The sequence below is a fragment of the Mesocricetus auratus genome, unplaced genomic scaffold (genome assembly GCF_017639785.1).
Source record: "Mesocricetus auratus isolate SY011 unplaced genomic scaffold, BCM_Maur_2.0 Super-Scaffold_100003, whole genome shotgun sequence".
In the NCBI taxonomy this organism is placed as follows: Eukaryota; Metazoa; Chordata; class Mammalia; order Rodentia; family Cricetidae; genus Mesocricetus; species Mesocricetus auratus.
In genome coordinates, this window is record NW_024429188.1 from 76405159 (window position 1) to 76427819 (window position 22661).

The 22661-nt window shown below is 38.5% G+C and overlaps 1 protein-coding gene across 1 annotated transcript in view; it reads left to right on the forward strand.

The window, feature by feature from the left end:
• Tbc1d8b (TBC1 domain family member 8B) overlaps positions 1-22661 on the forward strand; it is a 65855-nt gene that overhangs the window by 30786 nt on the left and 12408 nt on the right. Inside the window, exons 8-14 of the mRNA XM_005076699.4 lie at positions 4500-4649; positions 5337-5487; positions 5949-6163; positions 17402-17519; positions 18903-19188; positions 20502-20628; positions 21111-21209. Of these exons, the coding sequence (XP_005076756.1) occupies positions 4500-4649; positions 5337-5487; positions 5949-6163; positions 17402-17519; positions 18903-19188; positions 20502-20628; positions 21111-21209 (1146 nt within the window). The remainder of the gene's footprint in view (positions 1-4499; positions 4650-5336; positions 5488-5948; positions 6164-17401; positions 17520-18902; positions 19189-20501; positions 20629-21110; positions 21210-22661) is intronic.

Consider the following 22661-nt stretch of genomic DNA (forward strand, 5'->3'; position numbering starts at 1 on the left):
TGTGTGGGGGGAGCACCACCCAGCTACCAAATAATCACACAGAGACTTGTTCTTACTTAGTCTTACATAGCTTGGCTTGTTTCTAGCCAGCTTTTCTTAACTTAGATTATCCCATCTTCCTTTTGCTTCTAGGCTTCTACCTTTCTCTATTTCTGTATATCTTCTCTTTCCTTCTTAGTCCACACCTGGCTATGTAGCTGGGTGACTGGCGCCTGCATCCTCCTCTCCTTCTCCTTTTTTCGCTCCTCCCTCTTCTCTTTTTGTCATCACTAAACTGTGTGTTAAAACTGTATTACTTTTGTAAGAACTGCCAAGTCATCTTGCAAAGTAGCTATATATTTAAAAAAACAGAAATGAGCAATGGTTCATGTTCTACATCCTCACAGTGACTTAATATTGTCAGTGTTTTGATTTTAGTAGGTGTTGTTTGTTTGTTAAAATGCATTTCCTATTACTGTATGATGGTGAATATTTTTGTATGTTTATTTGCTGTTTATCTTTTTATATCTTTTGCCTACTATTTATTGGATCATTTATGTTATTTTCCTCTGATGTCCACTCATTTCCTTCAGTTCAAGCTACAAATAGTTCCTTTAAAAATTAATTGGCCTCTTATGAATCCTTGTAAATACTTCCTGCTTTCCATTAAACGAGTGCCATCGTCTGACTCTTTTCCTTAGCCTCCGAGACAGGCTAGCCTTTTCTAATGTCTAACAGAAGGAGTTGTTAACATATTATGTAAAGGGTCTAGGAAGCACCAATTTCATCTTTATGATATCTTACCAAAGGGTTCCTTAGCTGTGCTTTTGAGTTTTACTATTTTGCTAATAGTGGACCTGGCTTTTATCTTTGCCTAGAATCCAGCTCTTGCTTTCAGAAATGTCTTGCCATGTAAGGACACCAATACATTTCTAAAGACAGAAAATTGTAGCTCATTTGCATTTAATAGTTTGTTCCTTAGCTTCCCTTATAGAGAGATCCAGTTCTGAACCCGTGCCTATGTGGACCTCAAAGCTTGTCCCTGAGAGCTGGTGATGTGGCTTGTGGTATAGTGTTTGTCCTGCAAGCATGAAATCCTGGGTTTATTCCCCACATGCAAAATATTAAACAAACAAACTTATACTCTTTCCAAAAGGGCCTGTTACCTCTTTGTATAGTGGAGCAAATATACATTTCATAAAATCCCAAAAGAAGGGTGGAATTTAGACAGGGAGAGAATAGATGTCAAGGGTTCCACTTGAGTCAGTGTATAGAAATGGAGGGAATTGCAAGGTATGTTAGCAGAAAGCTGGGCCACAAAGAATACAGTGCAATTCTATTCCTCTTCCCTTTGCTTTGTTCTCTTCCTACTTTCAATTTCCTGGTAGCCATTTTTACATCTGTTTTCCAGTGCAAAAATACTACATTCCAGTCTTCTGTTATTTGGTTCACATAGGTTGTCTTTCGTTAGAATACTCTTCACCTTGCCTACCAGTACAGTGACTTACCTCTCAAGGCATAAAATTAATGCTATCATCTCTGTAAGGCCTCTGTGTGCAACCCTGCATGCATGTGTGCAGAACAAATACATGTGCAAAACCACAGTACCCATGTTGAGGCCACAGGAGAATTATGGTGTCAGTTCTCACCTCTGACCTTTTTGAAGCAGAGTCACTCTTATTCACTGTAGCTGATTTGCAAGCTTTGGGAATTCACCTGTGTCTGCCTGTAATCTTGCCTAGAAATGATGAGATTACACATACATATTACTTTGTACAACTTTGCATAGGCTCTAGAGATCTGAAGTCAGGTTTTCTTGCTTGTACAGCAAGAGCTTTTTTATATAAATGTATTTAGTTTACATCCCCTTCTCTCCTCTCACTCCCTCCACGCTCCTCCCTTCTGCTTCCCCCCCCATATACTCCTCCTTTGAAATTGCTCAGAAAGGGGACTGCCTCCCATGGGCTTCAGCAAAGCATAACATGTCATGCTGCCATAGGACTAAGCACCTCCTTTTGTATTCAAGCTGAGAAATAGGATCTCAAGGACCAGCCAAAGCACCAGAAACAGCTCCTGCTCCCATTGCCAAGGAGTCCCACATATAGACCAAGCTACACAACTGTTACATATATTCAGAGGGCCTAGGTTGGTCCTGTGCAGGCGCTCCCTTCTTCTTGGTTCAGACTCTGTGTGTTCTCATGAGCCAGGCTAGTGGTTTCTGTGTGTATTCCTGACCCCTCTCTGTTTCCTAAGGTCTCTCCTCCCTCTCCTCAGCAGGACTTCCTGAACTCTGCCCAATGTTTGACCTTTGGTCTCTGAATGTGCCTTCACCAGCCACCAGATGAAAGCACTCCTGGAACAACTAGGGTAATCAATCTGATCATAGTATATGGCAGTTCAGGCTACAGCAAGAACTTTTACACACCGGTAATGATCTCCCCAGCCCGATGGAGTGTTTTTTTAAAGACCCTCGCATAACCCTTCCTTAATAGTTAGAGTATGTTATAATAAATAAAAACTATGCCCAAATCATAACACTATAAAATTATTTGGTCTTAGAATTATAAGCATTTATTTCTTAGGTCACAGCTAAATGAAAGTTGACTAAGGTAATATTAATAAGCTTCACTCCATAAAGTTCATATGGGGTCCCAGGTTCCCAATGACTATACCACCTTCTAGTATGGAGACTACCAACCTATAACCTGTTCTGGTAAATAAAATGTTGAGACATAGCCACACCATTCAATTATGTTTTGTCAATGAGTACATTAATACCACAATGGGAAAATTGATTAGGGAGTTTATGGTCCATGAAACTTAAAATATTTGCACTCTGACCTTTGCATAAAACTTGTTAATTTTTCATCTGGACCTGTAAAGAAGTATCTGGGTCTTTTATTAAGAGTAGTTTTTTTCAACTCTTTGGATATGTTGATAGTATCTGCTTTATAAACTTTGTATGTGAAATCCAACAATTAGTCACTCTCAGGGAAATTTTCTGTTGGCTGTTTTTCATATTTATAAATTTATTTTCAAGTTGGCTCCAGGTAATGTTTCAAAAAATTTGCCTTGAGTTCAGAATTACTGGAGAATCATAAAATGGTCAACAGTGCCTGATTATTTGGTTTTGCAGCCCACTTAGAATCATCTTTGCAGTTAATTCCAGCTGGATGGCTTACACCACGAGATAGGTTCCATCTCTTACCATAGTGACAGAGGATGAGCTGCTTTTTTTTTAAGTTTTGATTTTATTTTTAAGCCTGCCTTCCCAAGAACAGCTTCTGAGTTAGCAGAATTTAGTAATCATTCCATTACAGGTTTGGTTTCCTTCGGTGACTTGAACTTTTAAGTCTTCCATCTTTTATGTGAGGCAATATTTTGTGTGAAAATGTTACTCAAACTTCAGAAGGTTATAAATCGCCCTTATTTTCAATCCCCACTTTGAAAGACAGAGACCCCTCTGTGTCACATTGATTTCCTTGAGCAGTTCAGAGGGCAGTGTGCATTCTTCCAGATAACCAAGAAGATGTCTAACCTTTCAAAGTTCCATATGCTTATCTGGCTATTCATATCTTCCTTTCAGATTCCTAGGCACCCTTTTTGCCCCAAATGAAATCACAAAGTAAACGGCTGTGGTGTCAGAAGCAGTTCGGGGGGGCTTTAATGTCCTGGAAACAGGCTCTTTTTCAGAGCTGAGCTGTGAATCAAATCAAATCACACTTTAGAAGTGGAGATTTGCCAGGAGCTGCCTGGTAAATCAAATATTAACTGTGCTGAGGACACTGTGGCGCTTAGGGGAAACTCCAGAAGACCCACAGGCTACCTTACTGCTGGCTTCTCATGGCTACTCCACTTCTGACTTAGGGCAGGAACAGCCTGAGTTAAAGCCGCTCAGGGTCTGGTGTTCTTACTAAGGTTCATGAGGGGATTTGATGCTTTTTCCTTCTTCCCCTCCTTTTCTGTATGTGCTGGGGATAGAACCTGGGCTCTTATGCTTGCCAGGCAGTCACTCTTCCACTGAGGTATATCTTCAGACCACATTATTTTTCTTTGAATGAATTCTTTAAAGTCGTTGTTGCCTCTGGTTAACTTGTAGGGTTCTGAAACGGTTTAAGTGTTTGACAGTATTTTGTTGCTTTTGTTGAGGAATGGGCTCACTGAGATTCTGAGTTTTTTGTTTCCAAGATCTCTTTGTTCATGGTCTTAATTTTGAAAAGAAAACAATGCTTCTGGGACATTTCTTGAATATTTAATATATCCATAGATTGTGGCTTATGAATAACAGACAGAGCATTGACAGATTTTTCTCTTTTTTGTTTTTTTGGGGGGGTTGCTTGTTTGTTTTGTTTTTCAAGACAGGGTTTCTCTGTATAACAGTCCTGGCTAACCTGGAACTTGCTTTGTAGAACATGCCTGCCTCATGCTGAGATTAAAGATGTGTGCCACCACAGCCTGGCAACACATTTTTCTTAATGAACTTGTGAACATATATTGAGGACAAGCACTTTCTTTTTCAGGTTGCTATTGGTTCTGATGCTACAGGCCAATGTGATAATTTTGAGGATCAACCTTTGACATGTCAAAAAGAATGCAGCAAAACTGTGAACACTGAAGCTTTAATGACAGTATTTCACCCTCAAAATTTGGAGAATCTTGATTCTAAAATGGTAAGGAAAAAATAATTCGATCAATGGATTGAAGCAGTCAATGAAAAAATTCTTTAGAACATACTAGATCAGTGGTTCTCAACCTTCCTGATGCCACAGCCCATTAATATAGTTCCTCGTGTTATGGTGACCACCAGCCATAAAATTATTTTTGTTGCTACTTCATAACTGTAATTTTGCTACTGTTATGAATCGTAAATATCTATGTTTTCTGGAGGTCTTAGATGACCCCAGTGAAAGGGGCATTCGACTCCCAGAAGTCTTGCAACCCACAGATTGAGAGCTGTATTGGATGATATCTGAACGAAAAGCTTTACATTTGAGGTTTGAAGTATGCCTAGGTTTGTTTCCACAACACTCAGACTATTATCAATAGTGAAGATAAAAGAGGAATGTTGGCTATTGGCTCAGTCCCAAGATGATGGTTTGAAGCTTTAAGCACCTAGGTGTTAGGCTTTTGCAATGCTTAGGAGTTTAGCTAGTTTAACTAGTCATGATAGTAAATTAAAACCATTAGGTTTGCATGGGTTTAAGTCTTTTTATGTTAAGGCTCTAGTGCTTTACTATGTGCATATGATTTTTAATATTTTTAACTGTACATACATTATTTCATGGTAAACAAAATGAGCAAGTTATTTTAAAGAATTTATTTTTCATTACTTATTTGCCTTGATTTTTCCATTACAGCTGAAAGAAAAGATGAAAGAACAATCTTGGAACATCTTATTTTCTGAATGTGGGCGTGGTGTTAGCATGTTCCGGACAAAAAAGACCCGAGATCTAGTTGTAAGAGGGATTCCAGAGACTTTGAGAGGAGAGCTCTGGATGCTTTTCTCAGGTAGTACATTTCTTTGATTCATTCATTCAATAGACATTAAGGATGCCTCTTCTAGGAGTTATGCTCTGAGCACAAAGATGGCTAGGACATGAGTTCAGACTAGTCAAAAGGGGAAAAAAACTGTATTTATATGTGCTTACCTAAATACCTACGTATCTACTGTCTGCCGAGATTAATTTAGTAGGCAAGATATGTATAGTGTTATAGGATTCATATTTGTAGTATCAAGGGAAAATTATAAGTAAAAACTTATTGAATGTTTTTCAGATAAATAATAATTTGATGTTGTAGACCTGTGTAATGCTTCCCATTTGCTTCATTTTCATTCTTTTTTGTGTGTTCAGATATCATTTGAGCATAAAGCTAAACCTCAAGGTAATAAAATGCAAATACGCCACTATATGCAAATCTTAGCTTTATTATATTATTCATTTTGTATGTGAATGCAATTGTCCTTGCAGGTGCTGTTAATGACATGGCTACTAATCCTGGCTATTATGCTGAAGTGGTTGAAAAATCCTTAGGGACCTGCAACTTGGCTACAGAAGAAATTGAACGTGACTTACGTCGCTCTCTGCCTGAGCACCCAGCATTTCAGAGTGACACTGGCATATCTGCTCTGAGGCGGGTCCTGACAGCTTATGCCTATAGGAATCCCAAAATAGGATACTGCCAGGTATAACTTCACCGTGATCTCAAATATTATGTGCATATTTCAAATGATATCATCAAATTCAACTCTAGAATTTTGGGACATATGATAATGAGAGCAGAGGTAAAGCTGAGAGTGATAGTGGACATTATTAAAGTAAGTAGGATGATAGTGGGAACATTTTAAAATATTGATATTTAACTTTTTTCTTTTTCTAAGATTCATTTTTATTTATGTATATATGTGTATCTCTGGGTGGGTATTTGCCACATGTGTGTAGGTGCACTTGGAAGCCAGAAGAGGGGATTGGATCTCCTAGAACTGGAGTCACACACAGCTGGATGCTGCCCAACGTGAACACTAAGAGCTAAAAACAGGTCCTCTGAAGAGCACCCCTCCTCCCATGGGGAATGAGCTCCCAAAGCCCATTGGTACACTAGGGATAAATACTGGTTCCACTGTTAGAGGTCCCATAGACTGCCCAGGCCTCCCAACTGGTACCCACATTCAGAGAGCTTGGTTCGGCCCAATGCTGTTTCCCCAGCTTTACAACTAGGGTCTCCGTGCTCTCACTAGGTCAGGTCAACTGTTTCTGCGGGTTTCTCCACCACTGTCTTATTTTTATCTGGGAGGATCAGAGAAGGCTTCATGGAAGAGGTAGCACTCGTAGGTCATGGCGGTTTGTGAATTTTGAACACATAGAAATGGAATTAAAAACATTCTAAGTGAAAAGGTTGGTGCAGCACAAAACAAATAGAGGCAAGTAAAGAATCTGTGTAAGATCATGTTGTTTAATACAGTGGGGATGAATAAAGCAGTAATTTATTAGGAAAAAATCCTGGGTAGTTTGGAGTTGGTTAGGAGTTTACATTTTATTTTATAGGCAACGGAGGAGTCCTTGGTAAAAATCCTTTAGGAGTGTACTGTGTTAATTAGGTAGTTGGCTGCTACTAGAAACAAATAGATATTAACTGAAATATTATGGAATATTATTCATTAAAGGAGTAAGCACACAGCTATTTAGGTCAGTAGAAAGTTCTCTTTTGTGGGATTATTAAGGGACTTAGGCTATGGGTTGAAAATATACTGTCATTTCAGAAAAAAGCTAAGATTTTAATGACTAGTACATGGAATCTGCAGATAAACTTGGGGAGTGTTACATATTAACAATATTAAATCTTTCAAACTATAAACAAGGTGTTTCCTTCTTTATTTAGTAAGTCTCTGGTTTCTTTTGAAAAGATGTTAGATAGCTTTTGATATAAAATCTTAAAACTTCTTTTGATAACATTTTTACTTCTAAGTATTTTGATCCTTTTGAAATTATAATAAATAAATTTTTGTCTCTTTTTATTATTTCATGCTAGCATATTAAAATACAATTCATTTTTGTAAATGCCAATCTTGTCTCCTTTAGCCTTGCTTAGTTTATATTGGTTCTAGAAGATCATTTGTATATGTGTCTTAGAGTTTCTATTGCTGTAAAGAGACACCATGACCACAGCAACTCTAATAAAGGAAAAACATTTAATTGGGGTTGGCTTACATTTTCAGAGGTTCAGTCCATTATCATCATGTCAGGACATTGTAGCCTTCAGGCAGACATGATGCTTGCCACATCTTGATCAGAAGGCAACAGAAAGTGATCTAAAACACTGGGTGGATTTGAGCATATATGAGACCTCAAAGCCCACCTCTACAGTGACACAATTCCTCTGACAAAACCACTATAGATGGAAGTTCCTGTTCCACCTGGTAATGCAGCCATTTAGTTCTAAATAAATATACAGAGGCTTATATTAATTATAAACTATTTGGTCAATGGCTTAGGCTTCTTATTGGCTAGCTCTTTCTTAATCCATTTCTATTAATCTATGTACCTCCACATAGTCTTGGGTTACTGGAGAATTCGTGGTGTCCTATCTTCCCAGTAGCTACATGCCATCCTCTCGTGTTTCTCTTCCCTCCCTCCTCCTAGTCTGGTAGCCCTACCTATACTTTCTGCCTGGATACATGCTGCCTGTCCATTGGCCAAAACAGCTTTACTCATCAACCAATAAGATAAACATGTATTCACAGCATACAAAAGGACCTCCCCCAACAGACCACACCTCCTCCAACAAGGGTACACTTCCTAATATGCCACTGCCTTTGGGGACCATTTTCTTTAAGACCACCGAAATATGAAATTGGGTAATCTGAATAAGACATTTTTCCTCCATTCCAATCGGAATGCTATTCTTCCTTTTTTCTCTTCTAAATAGATAACTTTCAATATAATGCTAAATGGAATTGCTAATGCTATTATTTTACTTTTTTGAGATGGAATTATTTTCTAGGCTTGTCTAGTTTTCCTGGGCTTCAGTTATCCTGTCACTCTTCCCTCTTGAGCAGCTGGGACTACTAGTGTACCCCATCACATCTGGCTTGATAGTTGTGTTAAAAATGAATATCCTAGTCTTGTTATTTATCTTAGAGAGAGCCAGTCTTTTGTTATAAGTTAACTGGGGAAGGTTTTGTATAGATTATCAGGTTCAAGAATTTCCTTTATATTCCTAGTTTCTGAGGATTTTTCTAAATATGAGAAAGAGAATAGATGCTGAGTGCAGTGAAACACACCTATAATCCTAACACTTAGAGGCTTGGTCACAGGGATCTTAAATACAAGTCCACCATGGCCTGCATACTGATACTGTCTCAAGAAAAGCAGGAAAAATAGTATTAGATTTTTAATATTTGGATATTATAATTTTGTTACATGTGTCCCTTCCCTTTTCTCTATCTAAAACCTCTCTCATAAACCCCTACCTGCTCTCCTTCAAATGCATGGCCTGTGTTTTCACTACTTATTGTTACATGGATATATCTTTTTTCTCAATATATTTTTATTTAAATTAGAAACATGCTTGCTTCTCTCTCCCACCCCTCTTTCTTTACCCCTCTACCAGCCCTCTACTGGTGCTGGTGAAACCTACAGAGACAACAGACCTGACAAGGGGGAGCTCTTGGACCTAAGACTGATGGCTGAGAGGCCAGCATGAGACTGATCCAGACCCTACTGAATGTGGTGTCAGTGAGGAGGCCTTGGTAATCTCTGGGGCCTTGGGTAATAGATCAGTGTTTACCATGGTGTATGAATGAACTTTGGGAACCCATTCCATATGGTAGGAAACTCTCTCAGCCTAGACACAAGGGCCTAGTATCTCTCATCCTGGTCTCCTCCATTCTTCCCCTGACTCAACCTTACTGCTCCCCCATAGCTTCCTCTCCTCTTCTCCTCCTCTCTATTTTTCCCAGTTCCCTCTCCCTTCCCCCCATGCTCCCAATCTGCTCATGAGATCTTGCTTCATTACCCTTCTCTGGGTATCTTGCATATCACTCTTGGGAACCTCCCTGTTTCCCAGATTCACTGGCAATGGGATTGTAGGATGGCACTCCCCTGATCCATGGCTAAAATCCATATATGAGTGAGTGCATATCATGTTTGTCTTTTTGTGACTGAGTTACCTCACTCAGGATGGTTTCTTCTAGTGCCATCCATGTGCCTGCAAATTTCAAGATTCTGTTGTTTTTTCCGCTGAGTAGTACTGCATTGTATAAATGTACCACATTTTCTCTATCCACTTTTCAGTTGAGGTGCATCTAGATTGCTTCCAGGATCTGACTATTACAAATAATGCTGCTATGAACATAGTGGAACAGATGTCCTTGTTGTATGAATGGGCATCTTTTGTGTATATGCCTAAGAGTGGAATTGCTGGGTCTTTTGGGAAACTGAATCCCATTTTCCTGAGGACTCTCCATATTGATTTCCAAAGTGGCTGTACAAATTTGCATTCCCACCAGCAATGAAGGAGTGTTCCCTTTTCTCCACATCCTCTCCAGCATAAGCTGTCATTGGTGTTTTTGATTTTAGCCATTCTGACAGAAGTAAGATGATATCTCAAAGTTGTTTTGATTTGCATTTCCCTAATGGCTAAGGATGTTGAGCACTTTCTTAAGTGTCTCTCAGCCATTTTAGACTCCTCTATTGAGAAATTTCTATTTAGTTCTGTAGCCCACTTTTTAATTGGATCCTTTGGTGTTTTGGAGACTCGTTTCTTGAGTTCTTTGTAAATTTTGGAGACCAGTCCTCTGTCAGATGTGGGGTTAGTGAATATCTTCTCCCAATCTGTGGGCTGCCTTTTTGTCTTGTTGACTGTGTCTTTTGCCTTACAGAAGCTTCTCAGTTTCAGGAGGTCCTATTTGTTAATTGTCAATCTCAGTGTCTGTGCTATGGTGTTATGTTCAGGAAGCGGTCTCCTGTACCAATTTGTTCAAGGTTACCTCTTACTTTCTCTTCTAAGAGGTTCATTGTGGCTGGATTTATGTTGAGGTCTTTGATCCATTTGGACTTAAGTTTTGTGCTTGGAGATAGACATGGATCTATCTGCAGTCTTCTACATACCCATATCCAGTTATGCCAGCACCATTTGTTGAAGATGCTATCTTTTTTCAATTGTAATATTTTTAAATGCTTTGTCGAAAAATCAGGTATTCATAGGTGTGTCGGTTAATATCAGGCTGTTCAATTAGATTCCATTGTTCTACCTGTCTATTTTTTATGCCAATAATAAGCTGTTTTCAGGATTATAGCTCTATAATAGAGCTTGAAGTCAGGGATGGTGATGCTTCTAGAAGTTGCTTTGTTGAACAGGGTTGTCTTAGATATCCTTAGTCTTTTGTTTTTCCATATAAAGCTGAGAATTGTTCTTTCAAGGTCTGTGTTGTTGTTGAATTATAACTTTAGAGCATGTTGGTCTGATAAGATACATGGAGCTATTCCAATTTTTTGTACCTGTTGAGGTTTGCTATGTTGCCACGTATGTGGTTGATTTTTGAGAAGGTTCCATGTGGCGCTGAGAAGAACGTATATTCTTTTGTGTTTGGATTCAGTGTTCTATAGATGTCTGTTAGACCCAATTGGGTCATAACTTCTTTTAGTTCCTTTGTTTCCTTGTTAAGTTTCTGTCTGGTAGCCCTGTCTAATGGTGAGAATGTGGTGTTGAAGTCTCCCACTATAAGTGTGTGAGGTTTTATATGTGATTTGAGTTTTAGTAATGTTTCTTTTATAAACGTGGATGCTTTTGTATTTGGGGCATAGATGTTCAAATTTGAGACTTCATCTTGGTCGATTTCTACTGTGATGAGTATAAAATGACCTCCTTCGTCTCTTTTGATTGATTTTAGTTTAAAGTCTAATTTGTTAGATATTAGGATTGCTACTCCTGGTTTTTTCTTGGGTTCATTTGATTGGAAAATCTTTTCCCAACCCTTAACTCTGAAGTAGCGTCTGTCTTTGAAGCTGAGGTGTGTTTCTCGTATTCAGCAGAAGGATGGATTCTGTCTTCGAACACATTCTGTTAACCTGTGACTTTTCCGGGTGAGTTAATACCATTAATATTGAGGGATGTTAATGACCACTGATTGCTCATTCTTGTTTGTTTTGGAATGGTTGTTGTTGTTGGAATTGTATGAGTATTTCCACCCATTGTTTCTTTTGCCAATTGGTAAAGTGGGATTATCTACTGCCGATGTTTTTCTGGTTGTAGTTAGCTTCCTTGGATTGGAGTTTTCCCTCCAGAACTTTCTGTAGGGCTGGATTAGTGGATACGTATTATTTAAATCTGGTTTTGTTGTGGAATATCGTGTTTTCTCCATCTATAGTGATTGAAAGCTTTGCTGGGTATAGTAGTCTGGGCTGGCATCTGTGGTCTCTTAGTGTTGGTAGAATATCTATCCAGGACCTTCTGGCTTTCAGAGTTTCCATGGAGAAGTCAGGTAATTCTGATAGGTTTGCCTTTATATGCTACTTGGCCTTTTTCCTTAGCTGCTCTTAATATTCTTTCTTTATTCTGTATGTTTTGGGTCTTGATTATTATGTGTCAAGGGGACTTTTTTGTGGTCCCCTCTATTTGGTGTTCTGTAAGCTTCTTGCACCTTAATTGGCATGTCTTTCTTTAGGTTGGGAAAGTTTTCTTCTATGATTTTGTTGAATATGTTTTCTGCCCCTTTGAGGTGGGTTTCTTCACCTTCTATGCCTATTATTCTTAGGGTTGGTCTTTTCACGGTGTCCCATATTTCCTGGATATGTTGTGTTAGGGATTTATTGGACTTAAATGTTTCTTTCATTGATGAAACTATTTCTCCTAGTGAATCTTCAATACCTGAGATTCTCTCTTCCATTTCTTGTATTCTGTTGGTTATGCCTGTCTCGTGGGTGGAGAAATGGACTAGGATGCTGGGGTGCTTTGTATCCCGCCAGAATGGATAGAAGCCCCATTGGTAGACCTGAGGCACAGGAAGGCAGCCTGGATATAGGCCCTGGTTGATTTAGTCTCATGGGCAAAGCAGGAGAGTAGGATGGTGGGGTGCATTGGCTCCCTCTGCCAGGATGGAAGCCGCAATGGCAGATCCCAAGCACAGGCAGCCGGCCTAGGAATGGGCCCTGGTTTACCTAGTCCCATAGGTGGAACCAGGAGACTTCGATGGTGGGGTGCTTTGGCTCCCTCTTCCGGGATGGTAGCCACAGTGGTAGACCCCAAGCACAGGCAGCTGGCCCTCGAATGGTCCCTGGTTTACTATTCCCGTGGGTGAAGCAGGAGCACATGGATATATCTATATACATATATATCCCTAAATATAACCGGTTCAGTCCATTTAACGTTACTTGTGTTTTCAGGGTTGACCATTTGGTACTGAATAACCATTGATATGATATGATCTTCTCTGGGGAAGATCACCTCTCATATTCCCAATTTCTTTAATTTCCAATAGTTCTTTCTGTAAGGCTGAGGCCTCATGAAATTTTTTCTTCTTTTTTTCTTTATGTTTACTAAGATTATTATGTGTTTTTTGTTAAAATGACATATTTCATTGATTGGTTTTCATATTTTGCATTGCTCTTGCATTTCCAGGGTAAATACCAGTTTCTCTTAGTATATAGTATTTTTATATGCTCTTGAGTTTGGTTTCTTATTGTTTTGTTGAGGATTTTACATTCATATTCATAAAGTATGCTGTGTAGTTGTTTCATAATACCTTTTTCTAATTTTGGTGACAGAATTTCTTAGAATGAGTAGGATTATGTTTCTTGCTCTTAGTTTTTACATGGTTTGTGAAGGACTGGTTTCCTTCTTTATATGTTTAATAGAACATGTCAATAAAGCCATCTGTTCTTCGTTGTCTTTGTAGGAAATGTTTCCATTATGATTTCAGTCTCTCATTGTATCTCCATTCTGACTTTTCTTTCTTCTAGAACTGGTTTTAGTAGCTGATATTTTTAAAGAAATTGGCCATTTTATCAAACATTTATCACACAGTTGTTCACCACATTCTTTTTATTTCTGTAATGTTATTTGTATGTTACCTCTTTTTAGATGGCAGTAACTGGAGTTCACCCTCTCTTTTTTATCTTTTTTGTTCAGTTAGCTAAAGGTATGTAGTTTTAAAGAATATTGATTGTAAGATATTTAGGTGATCCTAATTTATTTGTTGAATTTATAAAAAAAGAAAATCTTCTTTAGTATATATTTTCATTAATCCTTTGAGAATTTTGCACATGTTTTAATCACATTTACCCTTCCTACCCCAACTCTTCCCAGATTTATCTTCTTTCGCTTCCTGCCCAACTTTGTGTTCTTTTTCCTTCCCCTGCTCTATCAAGGTCAATTGGTGTGGCTTGAATATTCTTGGATGTGTGGCCTTCCACTGTGGCATGTATCAAAGGCTGCATTCATTGAGAAAACTGACCCTTCCTCTCCAGGCAGCTAAGAATTGCCAATAGCTCCTCAAAGGTTGAAACTTTGTGGAACTTTATGTTCAACTACCCTCTACATGCTGGTATTTGTCTTGCAATGCTGTCACAACCACTGTGAGTTCATATTTGGAGATGCCCTGCTGTATCCAGAAGACACTGTTTCCTTGTAGTTGTCCACCACCTCTGCCTCTTACCCTTGTCCTGTTACCCTCTTCTGCAATGACCCCTGAGTTTTTGTAGGAAGTGGTATAGTATATATGTTACAGTTGTGCTTGAACATTCTATAATTTCTTATTCTCTGCACTTCGGCTAGTTCTGGCTTTCTATGTTGATCATCATCTACTGCAAGTTTCTCTGACGAGGCTTAGGAGATACCTTAATGTGTAGATATGATGATATCATTAGGCATTGGTTTAATTCCATGTTCATTTGGCAGAATAATAATTGTAGGTTCTCTACTAGGATCTATGATCTCTCTAGCTATGGGTTCCCGGTCTGATAATGGTTTCAGGTATGGTTTTCATTTTGTGGAATGGGCCATAAGCATAATTAGAAAGTGGTTGGTTACTCCCACAATATTTGTTCCACTGTTGCACAAATGGACAGTGTCTTGGTAAAGCCAGCCATTATTGTACTTCACAGGCTTCACAGCTGAGTAAGACTGATGATACTAAGCTTTCCTTTTTGAAATTATGATGATTTTTTACTTAAATTAGAAGCATGTAAATCCCAGTTCCCTCTCCCTCCCCTCCTCCCCTGCCCTCCACCGACCCTCTATTTCATTCCCTTTCTGCTCCCCAGGAGGGTAAAGCCTTCCATGGGGGATCTTCAAAGTCTGTCATATCATTTGGAGCAGCGCCTAGGCCCTCCCCCGTGTGTCTAGGCTGAAAGAGTATCCCTCTATGTGGAGTGGGCTCCCAAAGTCCATTCGTACACTAGGGATAAATACTGATCCACTACCAGAGGCCCCATAGATTGCCCAGGTCTCCTAACTGACATCCTTGTTTAGGGGGTCTGGATCAGTCCTATGCTGGTTTCCCAGCCATCGGTCTGGGGTCCATCAGCTCCCCTTTGTTCAGGTCAGCTGTTTTTTCTGTGTGTTTCACCAGCCTAGTCTTGACCCCTTTGCTCATCACTCCTCCCTCTCTGCAACTGGATTCCAGGAGTTCGGCTCAGTGTTTAACTGTGGGTATCTGCTTATGCTTCCATCAGCTACTGGATGAAGGCTCTAGGATGACATATAAGATAGTCATTAATCTCATTATCAGGGAAGAACATTTAAAGTAGCCTCTCCACTATTGCTTAGATTGTTCGTTGGGATCATCCTTGTGGATCTCTGTACAATTCCTGAGTGCCAGATTTCTCTTTAAACCTATAATGGCTCCTTCTATTAAGATACCTCTTTCTTGGTCTCCTCTATTCTTACCCTGACTCAATCTTCCTGGTCCCTCATGTCCTCCTCTTCTCCCCTTCTCTTTCTCCTTACTCCCTTTCCCCTCCCCCATGCTCCCAATTAGCTCAGGAGATCTTGTCCCTTTCCCCTTCTCTGGGGGACCATGTTTGTCTCTCTTAGGATCCTCCCTGTTTCCCAGACTCTCTGGTGGTGGGATTGTAGGCTGGCATTCCCCTGGTTCATGTCTAAAATCCATACATGAGTGAGTACATACATTGTTTGTCTTTTTGTGACTGGGTTACCTCACTCAGGATGGTTTCTTCTAGTGCCATCCATTTGCCTGCAAATTTCAAGATTCCATGTTTTTTTCCTGCTGAGTAGTAGTCCATTGTGTAAATGTACCACATTTTTTTCTATCCACTCTTCAGTTGAGGGGCATCTAAGTTGCTTCCAGGTTCTGACTATTACAAATAATGCTGCTATGAACATAATGAAACAGATGTCTTTGTTGTATGAATGTGCCTCTTTTGGTATATGCCTAATAGTGGAATTGCTGGGACTTGTGGTAAACTGATTCCCATTTTCCTGAGGAAACTCCACATTGATTTCCAAAGTGGCTGTACAATTTGGCACTCCCATCAGCAGTGGAGGAGTGTTCGTTCCCCTTTCTCCTTATCCTCTCCAGCATAAACTATCATTGGTGTTTTGTTTTTTGTTTTGTTTTGTTTTTTTGGTTTTTTTTGGTTTTTACGAGACAGGGTTTCTCTGTATTGTTTCGGAGGCTATCGGTCCAGCCTGGCCTCGAACGCACAAAGATCCGCCTGCCTCTGCCTCCCGAGTGCTGGGATTAAAGGCGTGCGCCACCACCACCCGGCTCATTGGTGTTTTTTATTTTAGCCATTCTGACAGGAATAAGATGGTATCTCAGATGATGTTAAGCCTTCTTTTCTTTTTCTAGTCTCTGCCAGTTTATGATTGTCAAAAGCCCAAAACTTAGCCAGTGGTGAGAGCTTGGTCTTCTTTCTTAGCATACATACATGCTGTAATATTGCTCAGTGATACAGTGCTTGCCAAGCATGCACGAAGCCGTGGCTTTCATCCCCAGCACCTCAGAAAAAATATACATAAAGATCTAAACATCTCCAAAGCAATATACATGAACATGGACTGCTAGATTCCTAAGGATATGCTAGAGTTTTTCAAAGCCGCTAGATTGTCTTCAAATGTTGTCATTAATTTCTTTTGGCCCATCGCCTCGGGCAACCACATGCTCAATAGCTGCCTCTGATTATTTTTAACAAACACTTCTGGGAGAGGGCCTTTGTGTTAGATGAACTCTGTGTCAGGTCAAATAAAGACAGCTTTGTAAATGAAGTCTAGAGAAGTGCCAGACAGATTCAATAATTGCAGTCCTCTACAAATGGTCCATTGAAAGAACCCAAGCCCATTCTCTTCCCTCCAGTATAAGCAGAAAGTTAGGTAGCAATGAAAATGGAGAAGAAAGAATATATGTAAAAAAACATTTTGCTAGTAGAAACTCTAGGATTTGAATCAAAATTGCATGTACCAGATAAAGAGTTTCTTCTACAGTAATGAAAATTGGAACAACTAAGAAGACAAAGTATTTAATGGGGATGTGATATTTAGTTTTGTGAATAGTGAAGTAATGAATTTGATTTGATATCTAAGAGGTAATCTCCAGGAGATTATTATAAAGTTGTTTTCTTCAATATTAGAGTATCATCCACAATTATATGTTTTGTTTTAAAGACTCACAATAATTAAGATATTTTAACCCATTAAAATCAGCCTAATTGGATTTTCTTTATAGTATTTTATATCCATTATATTACTGCTTCCTTTCCCTTTAATATTGATATATAAGATACCTGACTAGCAATTGTTAGCCTAACTATACACTGTTTTGCTTTGGATTAGTTTCAAGTCCTTATATTGCCATTATTGTTTTATCACTTGTCATTATTGCTATTCAAAAGTTCTATGCTTAAAGAAGAAATGCAGTTATTACCTAAGCAATAATCACATTTTGTTTCCTTTCTATGAAATTTAGGCAATGAACATTTTGACTTCAGTATTGCTTCTATATGCAAAAGAAGAAGAAGCTTTTTGGCTTTTGGTTGCTGTATGTGAACGAATGTTGCCTGATTATTTTAATCGTCGAATCATTGGTAAAAACAAATACAAAAAGAATAATACTCACAAACATACATGTATATATCTACACATGAATGCCGGCTTAATCTGTTCTTGCTGCTATCACCAAATGGCACAAACAGTAATTTATATTATGTTAATTGGTGGGCCTAGAGTCTGGGAAGTTCAAGAGCGTGGTGCCAACATCTGTTCAGTGTGTTGTCAGGGTCTTATTGCATTATAACCATGTGACATAGAATATCATATGACCAGACAGAGCAAGCATACTAGAACTAGCTTGCTTTTTTATAACAAATCTGCTTTCATGATAACTTACTAACCCATGAAATTACTCGATTCATAAATATTTTTGTTTGTGGACTGGGGGACCATTTGTTGAGACAAGGTCCAGCTGTATAGCTCGGTGTGTGTAGCTTTAACTAGCAATCTTCCTTCCTCAGCTTCCCAAGTGCTGAGATTACAGACATGTGCCACTGAGCCTGGCTTCTTATTGAAGAGTTGTCAAGTTAGATGGAGATAGGCAGAAAACACAAACAATATCAAAATGCCACGTTGACTGATGCTCTTGGGCAAAGACCTGCGAATATTGAATGTGTAGTTGGAAAAATGTTTCATATTTTACTTTTTCAAAATTAAGGACCTGATCTGCTCTGTAATGAAACGGAAATTTTAATTTGAGTTTATAAACACTACATTGACAAAATGATGATTTGAGACATCCAGAGATATTAAGGAAGTTTTTAATAGTTTCTTGGTGGGAGGGAGATTTGAATCAACTTAAAGTCTCCATATTTACATTACTTTACATATAAAAATCAATTTTTCATTGTTAATTGTGTGATAATATCTTTAGTTATAAAATATATAAAGATCTGTAATCCCATTTTAATACCTATACATAATGTATCCTTTGTACCTTCGTAAGTTTTCAGTACTGTGCCTAGGTCCTGATTATGTTACCTTTTGTTATAAGTTATGTGTGCATTTATCTTTACTTCTCTGAATATTGAATTATTTCAGGACTAAGGATGTAGCTCAGTGGTAGCATGTTTGCCGGTTATGCACAGGCCCTGAGTTACACCCTACCGCCACAAAAGATACTCAATTCTTTGAAGATGATCCCACATCATTAATAGTATCTAGTGTATGTCTCTAGATGTAAGAAAGACTCAGTGACCCCTCAAATGAATTGAAATTGAATTTCTCAAGTGTTCTTAGGTTCATGACACTCAACTAGCAGTTGCAGAGATGCTCAAATTATAGAAAAAGCACTAAAGGGCTCCTATTTGAAGGAAGGGAGATGAGCTGTGTCAGGAAGCTAATGAAAGTGGAGACAAAGAAAGCTTTTTGCAAGGCAAGGTGGTCCTTTGTTTTTAACTTGCTTTGATGTTTTCCAGGTGCCTTGGTGGATCAGGCAGTGTTTGAAGAACTTATTAGGGATCACCTTCCTCAGCTGACCGAACACATGACTGATATGACCTTCTTTTCCTCAGTCTCTCTCTCATGGTTCCTCACACTTTTCATTAGTGTGCTACCTATTGAAAGTGCAGTGAATGTGGTGGACTGTTTCTTCTATGATGGGATAAAGGCCATTTTACAACTGGGGTTGGCAGTACTTGACTATAATTTGGACAAACTTCTGACATGTAAAGACGATGCTGAAGCTGTGACGGCACTGAACAGGTATTGTAGGAACTGTAGCATTTAAATCTGGAGGTGGGCCCGGGGAGATGGCTTAGCAATTGACAATGTTTGTTGCTATGCCAAATGAGTTCTATTCACTGCACCCATGGCAGGCTTCCCTCCAGCTGCAGGCCTCTTCCTGCCGCCACGGTCTTCCCAACAGCATGTATGGCATATAAACATGCAAACACATCCGTAAAATTAAAAAATTTTAAATCCAGTGGAGATCTGAGTGAGTAAGTTGTTCGGTCTGCTTAGTTTACCAGTGAGGAAACTGAGTCCTAGAAACTTCAAGCAATTTGCTTTAAGTCACAGAGCTGCTTGAAAGACAAAGCCAAGCCCAAAGCCCTGCCCTTTGTTTTCAAAAAGAGTGCAAAGAATGGAGTGCAAAGAAAGTAAATCACTTTGATATAAAGTTAGGTTGCTTACATATCTGTGCTAACGTCATTAATTCAGTAACTCATAACATTAGTACTTGTATTTTAAACTAGAACGTGTCTATATAGGAAGAAAGCTGAGGGGCAAAGAGCTAGTCAGTGATGTTAAAGTGTCCAGGAGGGAAAATTATCCTGGTTTCCAGGTAGTATTAGTCAGGTCATTGAATTTTATTTTCCTGGTAAATTTTGTATGAATGAGACTTTGTATTGGAGCACATGGAGTTTTAAATATAGATGCATATACATAATTTCTGTGAGTTAAGCAACTGAAACTTGAATTGGAAACTGTTGTAATGCTTCGTCAAACCTCATTCTGTACAGAATAATTTAGACATCTCCGTTTGGCATTCAGAACTCTAAGATAAGGCCTCAGTTTTCTTTTCTTTTCTTTTCTTTTCTTTTTTTTTTTGGTTTTTCGAGAAAGGGTTTCTCTGTGGTTTTGGAGGTTGTCCTGGAACTAGCTCTTGTAGACCAGCCCGGCCTCGAACTCACAGAGATCCGCCTGCCTCTGCCTCCCGAGTGCTGGGATTACAGGCGTGTGCCACCACCACCCAGCCAGTTTTCCTTTTTTAAACTGGTTTCCCCTTTCAAGCCTCTATAGACCTGATATTCATTCTATTCTGAATGGATTTGAAGCTTTTCCTAAGTATGCACTGAACCTGTTCACATTCTCACTCTACAAGTAATTTTTGTATCTCATTCCCTCTATCCATTTTCCTAATTCCCAATCATCTTTAGATTCTTCTTCATACTCCTTCCCTTGTGCTTTCAGTTAAAATTGACCTCTGACTGACTTTAGGAGACATTAGCTGTGATTTTCTCTGCTACAACTATTTTAGTTTCACTAATTCTTATATTATTGTCACTTTTGGATAGGTTCTTTGACAATGTCATTAATAAGGATAGCCCATTGCCTTCAAATGTTCAGCAGGGTTCAAATATCGATGAAAAATGCAGTCATACTAAAGTGGATATTACAGATTTGATTAGAGAATCCAATGAGGTAAGATTTATGTTCCATAAATAATATTTACATATTGTATATTAAGAATGAGATAACAATGCAAATAAAGAAATAACTTAAAATCTAACTGCACTATAGCACTGAGTTCTGTGAATTGATCCTAGGTTGTATAACTTCTGCCTCAATTTATTTTTCATTAAGTGATAGTAAAATCACTTGCCTTCACAAATGATGACCACTTTTAAATGTGTATCAGCCTATAAAAAGTTAAAACCGATTCTCTTTTGCAGACTAAGACTTTGACCAATGTTCTTAGCCAAGACACATAGTAGATACAGTTTTCTCCAGTGAACATACATATATAAAAATATTGAGGTGGAAACGTGCAAAGTCACTGAACAGATCAGGAAAATAGCTAGAAATAGAATCAAAGCCTCGGAAAATTGAGGCCGATAAAATTCAATTGTAAGAGAAGTGGCTATTTATTACGAATGAATATCCCCTGAAATCATTTCTTGCAGAAATATGGTAGTATCCGCTATGAAGATATACATAGCATGCGCTGTCGAAATAGGTTATATGTGATACAGACCCTGGAGGAAACAACAAAGCAGAATGTGGTGAGTATACACCCAGGGGGGAGACTCTGAAGTAACTTTTATTTAACTTCCTTTAAAATTAACCTCCCATGTGAATAAAATGAAAGAGGCTAACTTTTAGAGCTGGGTTCTTGCCTTGGCTTGCCTTGTAAGTTTTTAGAGGAGAAATGTTGTTTTCTTCTGGCTGAATGATTGTGTTTATTTCAACATGTTTTCTATTACTTGACCTTCAACTGTAGTGTGAAGGTGCTGAATGCTACAACGTAGGCATTTGAGCAGTAAACATTTGTGGCATGACGCTTCAGTGAGCATAGCTTGGGCTGGAGAAGTGGCTCAGTGATTAAGAAAATGTACTGCTCTTCTGGAGGACTCAAGTTTGGTTCCTAGCATCCAAATCCAGCTGCTCACAATCACTTCTAACTGCAGCAACAGTGAATTCAGCACCCACTTCTGGCTTCCACAGGCATTGCACTGAAATGCATTCAAACCCACAGATATACATATACACATAATTAAATACTAAAATTTTAAAGATAGCTAACTGTCATAATAGCAAATGTTTCCAATATTATTTTTCTATAATACCTAAAAGAAAGTTAAAAGTGTATAAAACAGAATTCATTCTTAAAGTATTTCTATGGTTCCATAGGCAACTACTAAACATACAAATAAACTGAAAGAAAAAAAACTATATGATCATCTCATTAGATGCTGAAAAAGCCTTTGACAAAATCCAATACCCCTTCATGATAAAAGTCTTGGAGAGATCAGGGATATACAGGACATACCTAAACATAATAAAAAGCAATATCCACCAAGTCAATTGCCAACTTCAAATTAAATGGAGAGAAAAATCAAAGCAATTCCCCTAAAACCAGGAACAAGTCAAGTCATTTTAATGACTCTTATTTGGCTGTAGTATCACTCATGTTCTATTTTGATCATTTGAACAAAGAGATTAGCAAGGTTCTCTGCATCTGTGTTAAAATTACATTGATTATAGAATTTCTTTTGCTTTTTAAGAGACATTGTCTCAGTATGTAGCCCTAGCTGGCCTGGAGCTGGCTCTGTAGACCAGACTGCCCTGAAACTCACAGAGAACTGCCTATCTTTGCCTCCCGAGTATTAGGATTAAAGGTGTGAACCACCATGCCCAGTTAAGAATTTTTTGTGAATGCTAATTTTATATCAATTTTGTATGATATGTAATAGATTTTGTAGGGAACTCATTTTTTCATGCTCTGAAATACTTTCGCAAACACAGGAGTTAACTGTTATTAGAAAGTTTGAGAAAACAAGCCTATAAAACCTTTGAGTCTGCTGATGTCTGGTGATGGTAGCTCTTTGATTACCATTTCTGTTCTGTCTATTCAAATTGTTTGCACATTCAGTTAATTTTGGTGACTTATATTTCCCAAGGGTATTATCTGTTTTATCTCAATTTTCAGATACTTTTGCATAACAATTTGGAAT